The sequence below is a fragment of the Vipera berus genome (genome assembly GCF_964194415.1).
Source record: "Vipera berus genome assembly, chromosome: 11".
NCBI lineage: Eukaryota > Metazoa > Chordata > Lepidosauria > Squamata > Viperidae > Vipera > Vipera berus.
In genome coordinates, this window is record NC_138214.1 from 5,032,893 (window position 1) to 5,040,719 (window position 7,827).

Below are 7,827 nucleotides of genomic sequence, written 5' to 3' on the forward strand. Positions count from 1 at the left end.
CTTTCAGTTTTGGGCCGATGGACGTTTAAATGCACCACTGCAGGATCAGCCTCGTTGTAACTCAAATTTTAAATGTAATCTGAAGGAACTTAAAATTCAGTCAAGACCGTAACAGCTAAGCTTCTCAATATGCCCTTGTCTTTCTCTGCCTATTGATTGATTATATTTGGGGAAAGATGCTTAAAGGGATTCCATATGAGAAGCTGATTTGACAGGCCGATTGTAAAAACTCCTACTACGGTTATTCTTACTCTTATGGTAAGCAGAGGCTCAACCTGCAACTCTTGAAAAGCACCAGTTTTCTGTAATATCTGCTAGATTGGTCTGGAATCCAGATTGACATCAACCACTCAGGCCTTGCCTACATAAGAGAGTTGTGCTGGTTTTAAGATGAGTCCGTTGTGAAGCTGGGTCACGCCCCTTGTGCGGACAGCACTTATGGGTCTGTAGATTTTTCTTTCAGCACGGAAGAACTCCGGGTCTTCTCTTCGTTGCCAACGTCTAGACACTAAGTTTGATTTTGTTGGCCATCCATCCTCTGGTTTGCTGGACCACAACTTGCAACATTAAAGTTCTTGGGTGCTTCGTGTTTTCTTACCAAGTACGCTCACTTTGGAAGTCCAAAAGGGTTCTGTCCACCTTGGGACCTGAATCAGTTTGACAGCATTTCCGATTCACACTCAGTGGTACCAGCGCAACTTTCTCATGTTGACAAGCCTTCTGATTTTCTTTGTGTCACAGCTCAAACTAGAAGGAGTCGCCATAATTGAGAACCAAGGGATTTGGTAAACCAATCCAGCAGCAAAATGGTTACAATGACGTTTCAGACAAAAACAAAAACCCCAGACAGTTATTTTTCCCCTTCTGCCTTAAGGGTATATAGCTTAGAGAGTAGAAATCCATCTCATTTTTGGCTGGGTTACTGTTGGTTTCTTGGTTCAGCCCTGATGTTCAGACTGAAATTAGCATTAGCAAGCTCAGCCTGAAAGTAACTGACCAACCTCTTACAACGTGGTTATTGGGATGTCAGAGAAAACGTTAGTCAAATTTGGAGGATCAATCTATGCATCAGCATCAACAATTCTCAAAGGCCTTTGTCTCCTCTTTTCCCCCCACCCCTTCTTCTTCTTCTTCTTCTTCTTCTTTTTTGGAATTCTTTAAATTCACCCTGCTTTCTTCAGCCCCACTCCAGTGGGAATATCTGACAAATTTCAAGGGATGGTTAGATGACACAGTCATATTCACCATAACAACAGTGAAACGTGGTTAATAGCACAGAGCTGACATTCTGTCCTTGTGCGCAATTAGCACTAAAGAAATGATAGGGTGGGTGGAATGAAACTTTCTTTTCTGGGTGTGTTCCTCTTGTGAAACCTTTTTTTTTCCTTCTTCTTCTTCTTCTGGGGCATGATTTGTAACTTTAATCTGCTGAAAATGTTGACAATTGTATTTTGAAAGATTTGGGTGGAAAGAGCTTTAAGCTCGAATGCAGGAAAAGTCTTTAGGTTTTCATAGCAAATCCCTCTCGTTCTTTTGCTAGTAATGCAATGTCCACCTGACTGTTGATTTTTCTACCATGAAGCTAACCGGCTGGTTCGTTTTTCTTAGGACAAGACAAGTGCACTCAGCTTGAGCAATGTGGCAGGGGTTTTTTATATCCTCGTTGGAGGCCTCGGCCTTGCCATGACGGTGGCCTTGATAGAATTCTGTTACAAGTCTCGAGCCGAGTCCAAACGAATGAAACTCACAAAGAACACACAAAACTTTAAGCCTGCTCCTGCACCCAATACCCAGAATTATGCTACGTACAGAGAAGGATACAACGTGTATGGAACAGAAAGTGTAAAGATCTAGTGGTATGGCTAAAGGTTGAGTAAGCAAATCCACCATTTTATATGTTTGGTGTCCTTTATCGTTGATGTGTTCTGGTGTTTTGTCTTCTCCCTCTTCATCAGGCCTTACATTTTAGGATTGAACATCTTGGATGTTGGACACAACGCAGCTAGAAAGGCGCTTTTGGATTCGCACAGTTGATTGAGTTCGTTCTTAAATCATTTGTCAATCAACAATTGGTAGATTATGTCAATGGAAGGGGCTAATTCAAACCACTCATACATCTTTGGGGCACCCTTGGCGCTTTCTGAGCTTGGTTGTTTTATTGCAGACATTTCATTACCAAACTAGGTAACAATATTAATGCATAGTTTGGTAATGAAATGCCTGCAAGTAGTTTGGCTTGGTTACCAAGCTCAGAGAACACCAAAGAACCGGCATTTCAGCCCTGAGCTAGAAATATTTTCTTCTATCTCTGTTTCTAGTAGAAGGACTTGCTGTGATAAAGCACAGTATTTAATATTTAATTTAATTTAATTTAAGCCATTTGCCTGAAATGGTATAAGGTTTCCTGCCTGAGCAGGGGGTTGGACTAGATGACCTCCAAGGTCCCTTCCAACTTTATTATTATTATTATTATTATTATTATTATTATTATTATTATTATTATTATTATTATTATTATTATTATTATTATTATTATTATATTAAAATCATATTTTTCCATAAATTAAGTATTGTCTGGAGATGGGATGGTATCCGTCCTTTTCGTGGCATGATGCCTTTTCCTTAGGAAATGGACATTGGTGATTATTTCTTGAAAACGATGAATCATTTGCCCTCTCGGTATATAATTCTGAGAAAGTCTGAGTACTTGATTCAGCTTTGGAGAGCCATACATTAGAGAGAGAATTATGATAAAGACTGAAATTCCGTCCAATTATTTCAACAGAAATGCAATCGTCTAGAGTAGCATCATCAAATGAACTAGGAATTTTAATGTAATGACTATTTTGCTCAAACTGTGATGTCCACCCATCACCCTGACACACTTACGTTGAGCTGTATAAACTCCTTAGTTCATTTGTTGCATTCAAGGAAATGTTTCTCTCTCTCACACACACACACACACACACACAGCACCAAAGATTTGGAAGCTAGCAATTTAAATCCTATATTAGAGTAATTTGTTAAATAACATGAATCCATTGCGCCTTCACAGAGTCCTCAAATCTGGATTTTAAGTCAGCCTCTTATTTTTTTTCTCATTAGTTCTGCAGCCATACATTCAATATTGTTGAAAATATTGACCCATCCAGAAGCACACATATAAAATGCTGCTGCTGCTGATAATTTCCCCATTTTTTTTTAAATTTACCTTCTATATATGATATTCACTTGTATGTATTAAAGGGAACTGTGGAGCAGTGGTAAGTATGTTTCAGAGTTCTTTCTCCTGTTGTTGTTTAATGGAAGAGAACGTTTGAGGTCCTGAAGAGAACAGGGCAACGTTCTAAGTCTCCTTGTTATTGTGACGGAACTCATAAAAACAGATGGCTGACAAAATAAAATAGTCATATCTCTCCTTTCCATAAAGAGGAAGGCATGAATTCTACTTTCCCTGACCCAAAAACCCCAGTTTTGAAACTTGTTTTCTATCAGCCAAGTCAGATTGATGGTGATGTCTCCAATATGTTAATTGCTACTACATCTAATACATTTATGGAGATTTATGGAGCTCCATTGCTTAACCCAAAATCTTCAGGGGGCAGCCGCAAAAATGAGAGGACTGGACTGCTTAGGCCAGGGGTAGGCAACCTCGGCTCTTTTATGACTCATGGACTTCAACTCCCAGAATTCCTGAGCCGGCTGGCTCAGGAATTCTGGGAGTTGAAGTCCATGAGTCATAAAAGAGCCGAGGTTGCCTACCCCTGGCTTAGGCCATGCCATTTAACCAGAGAAAACTAGAGGGAGGAGAAGAAAATTCAGTGGGGTGATCCCCTCCTTCCTCTGATGTTTGTTTCCTGGTCCCTGCATATGACTTTGCTTCTTTGGGACACAGTTCAGCTTTTCGTCATCTCGTTACAGATCCTGCATTTATCATGGCTTGCAAAGGGAGGAACAACTGAGATTCCCAGTTACTTCAGTGATCCTGGTCACCTGAGCCAATTTTACTCTGTCCCAGGTGTCAGTTTTGACACAATACTGATGATGGTGCAATGAACTTTTCATAGGATTATTTTTTTTGTTTGTTTTTCCTTCAGTGCCTTAACAGGAGATTCTTAAGACTTTAGAAACAATGCAAACCATCAAAAAAAAATTTTTTTTTTGCTTTGCTTGAAAAACGAACAAAACACGGCAAGAGACTAGTCCGTTGAGCAGACAATATTCATAAAGGCAGAAGATAGAGAGAAACAGAGAGAAAAGACGTGGAAAGTATTCTTGTAAAAACAAAAGAAGGAAGAAAGGAAGAAAGAATAAAAATCAAAACATTCAACAGAAGCCATTCTTTGATACCACTGCACAGAAAACATGGACGATGTTTAGGGGGGAAAGGAATGGTTTTCAAGCCCCCTCTTGCTCGGCTTATTAAAAAGTTAAGCTGGTCCTAATACACCTCAGAATTCCACCGCTTAATCTTCCCGGGACGGTCCGTTCAATGAAATTTGGGATATTGTCATGCTATTTTTCTGCAATTTTATTCTTTCCAGGATTCTCTTTTTACCATCACTACTGTAGACCTCAGTGTTTTAAGGAAGCTACTGCCTGTAGATGGCCTTGGGCTAGGCTGAAACAGGAAATAAGACTTGTCCCGTGTCTGGGACCAAGCAAGTGTATTCTGAATGCTTAACAAACATTATATATATATATATATATATATATATATATATATATATATATATATATGCATTTCATTTCAACTGTTCTATTAAAAGTTGCTTTGGAGAGATATCAGGTGGGGAGACAGGTGTCCCAGCCATTTTAGAGATCACCTCCAAGTGCTTTCTTAAACAATAATGATAATAGACAGATCCGGTAGAGCTTTGGGAATAAACAGTGCTTTTTTGTAAAAGAAAAAAGGTGCCGGAACTCACACATGTCATACAACCCGCCTTGCCTACCCTACAAAGTTCTATCCGAAAAAGGTGCCGGAACTCCGTTCTGAGCGTTCTATGACAAAAAAAGCCCTGGGAATAACCAACCCAAAGGTTCTTCTCTGTGATCTGTCCCCCTTAGTAACGCACTTATATTTCTCCAGAACAAAACTGATTATCACTGAATATTGAAATGACAGACCGGAGAGAAACAAGTTGGCCCTCACTGAGCTGTTAAAAACCCTGCTGTCTGTCTCTTTACACCTTTGCGTTGTCGTTCAAACAGGTAATTTTAGCACTGTGCTCAGAGGAAGCCCTTGTGGTTCATCCTTGCTTTGCAAAAGAGAGGGGGGAAAAAAAACAAAAAAAGACAGAGCGGTATTTTGAGGGGGACCAGTTTCTGTTATTTGTTGTAGTTATTCTCAGCTGTTTCCTGCAGCTGTTTGCTTTTTCTTTTCTTTTTTAGAAAAAGAAAAAGTCATCTTGAGGGTTTTTTTTAAGAATATAATGCATTCCAGAATCCAACACTCAAGATGGTGAGTTAAGCGTTACTGCCTTACAGTTTTTCAGACGTGACAAAGTGTTCAGGATGTGAATCTGTCCAAAATCAACTTAAGTTGGAGGGCTCAATGGTAGGGCTGGAGGATTTTTTTTTAAAAAAAATCAGGTTTAATCACTGATAATTCTAATTAAACAGCTTGCAGGTTTTCAGAGTCGGGGATGAAGGTTCTTGGGATAAGAGGAGGCAAAGAAGCGTAGGCAGAGTTGTGCAAAATTAATCGGGCTGGTTTCAAATGGCAAAATGATACCACCTCCTTCCATTTGGTCATCCGAAAAGATTAAACTACAAATAAGTTTCAAAAAAGGAAAAAAAAATCTGCCTACTAATCACCTCTAATATGAAACGACAGTATGTGCGGCGTAATAACTGGGCAACATTTCATTCCATTAATGACATACTGGATATGAATTACATTTAAGAATGATGATAAGACATAGAGATAGATATATATTTTTTTTCTTTAAAATTAAAAAAAAACCAGAAGACAATGTTTGAAATAAGTCACTGGAAATATATTTGATAGCTTATTCAAAGGAAGAGAAAAGATCTTTAATGATATATTTGATAGTTCATTATAAGACGAGGGATAGCCTATAGAAATAAAATGGGGGAAATGCTCATTTCATTTTCACAAAAATGTAACATTAAACAACAATGATGAAAAAAAATAACTCAAGAAACATTTCTCCTGTAGAACAAGCTGGCACTCGTGTTGTTTTTTTTACAGAGATATTAAGCAAAAAGAAACTGCTCTTTTTCCTGAAACTGTGATTTTAAATTTCTGAATGCTATAATATTCCAGCAAAAGGAAATGCAAAATGCTGTGCAAAAACATGTTGTGTTTAAGTAAAAAAAATGACAAAAACAAAAAAAGGGGGAAAAAAGACATTTTCATAGAAGCTGTATAAAAAGAAATGTATGTTTATCAAATGAAAATAACGTTTTTCAGAGTGAAGGCTTCATGCTAGCGATAAGTTTGGTCAATGGGTTGTAATTTTTAAAAACGTGCATGTTAATTTAAAAATGGGAAAAAAAAGTTATCAATTGCTTAAAAAAAAAATCCGCTACTAATTTCAAGCTGTGCAGATGAAGCAGCATTTCAAAGGCATTTTTAAAACTGTTTTGGTTTTCTCTTTCCTCTCATTTGCCTTTTTTTTGGTTTTGAAAAGTAATTTTAGGTTGTTTCTTGATTGGTTGTTAAAAATTGCACTTCATGAACAGAAGAAAAAAAAAGAAAAAAAACCCTTGCCAAACAAACTTCTGGCTGACAAGTGTATACTGCATGTGTGAGCATCAATTCCCGAGCCTCATTTTAATGAGGCATTGTACAAAGAGTTTTAATACATTTTGTAAATAAAATTGTAAAGGAAAGATTTTTTTTCCTTAAAAAAAAATCAGAAAAAACCTCAAATACAAAAAAATCAGCTCATTTCTGCATTTTTTTTTTAAATTTAAGCAGACATGTGGTTGAATGCTTGTGTGTGGGAAGATTCTTCACCAATTTTATCCGTGCAAGGATGTGGTTCCTTAGCAAACTGCTTTTAAAAATAATTTCTAAGCCCTAAAATGCATTAGGTGAGCATGTGGGAATGCAGAATAACTGGTGTCGTTTGGATTTGAGGGTGGGTTGCTATGGATAGTTGAGCATGAAAAAAAAAATCTAAATTAGTCACGCCTTCGGTAGAAAGTGGAACGTGTTCTCCATCGGATGAAAGAACAGGTCGGTCATTCTTTGCTTTCTGCAAAGAAAGTAAACAGTAGAATTTGCAGAAGTTGAATTCTATTGCAGAAAGCAAGCAGGATCATTTATTATTATTATCATCAGAGTATGGCATTGCTACAGTAGCCACAATGCTATTGCAGAGTAGTAGCCACAATGCTGCTTGCCAAGGCACGCTTGTGCACTTCCCAAGGTGCACCGCAGGAGGGCGTGCTGGCTTTGCACCAGAGAAAAAGACGAGTGGCTCTTCCTGTAGCTCTTCCATGGCCCCTCCCTTCCCGGAGCAAACTCGCAAGCAGGCACTGCAACTGGGAAGGTTCAGAGTCATCAGGAATCTGACTGCCTGCACAGAGCACCAGCTCGTCTCCCCATTGAAGTGGTACCTATCTATCTATTTGCATAGGACATGCTTTCGAACTGTTAGGTGGACAGAAGTGGAGGTGAGTGACAGGAGATCAACCTGTCACACACCATCTCCAGTGTCATTACGTTACCGAGCCTTTGTGCCTCTAAGCAAATAAGAGAAGCATAGGCATTGCATTAGAACAGACATGTCAAACACAAGGCTCGGGGGCCAGATCCGGCCCGCGAAGTGGTTTCATGTGGCCCCCGAAGCC

At 38.8% G+C, this 7,827-nt stretch overlaps 1 protein-coding gene across 1 annotated transcript in view; it reads left to right on the forward strand.

Moving 5' to 3' along the window:
* The window catches only part of GRIA3 (glutamate ionotropic receptor AMPA type subunit 3), a gene marked incomplete at its 5' end in the record, with an annotated part of 118,856 nt that extends 114,918 nt beyond the window's left edge, over positions 1-3,938 (forward strand). Inside the window, 2 exons of the mRNA XM_081336513.1 lie at positions 1,609-1,856; positions 3,922-3,938. Of these exons, the coding sequence (XP_081192639.1) occupies positions 1,609-1,854 (246 nt within the window). The 3' untranslated portion in view covers positions 1,855-1,856; positions 3,922-3,938. The remainder of the gene's footprint in view (positions 1-1,608; positions 1,857-3,921) is intronic.
* Between the last annotated feature and the right edge of the window lie 3,889 nt (positions 3,939-7,827).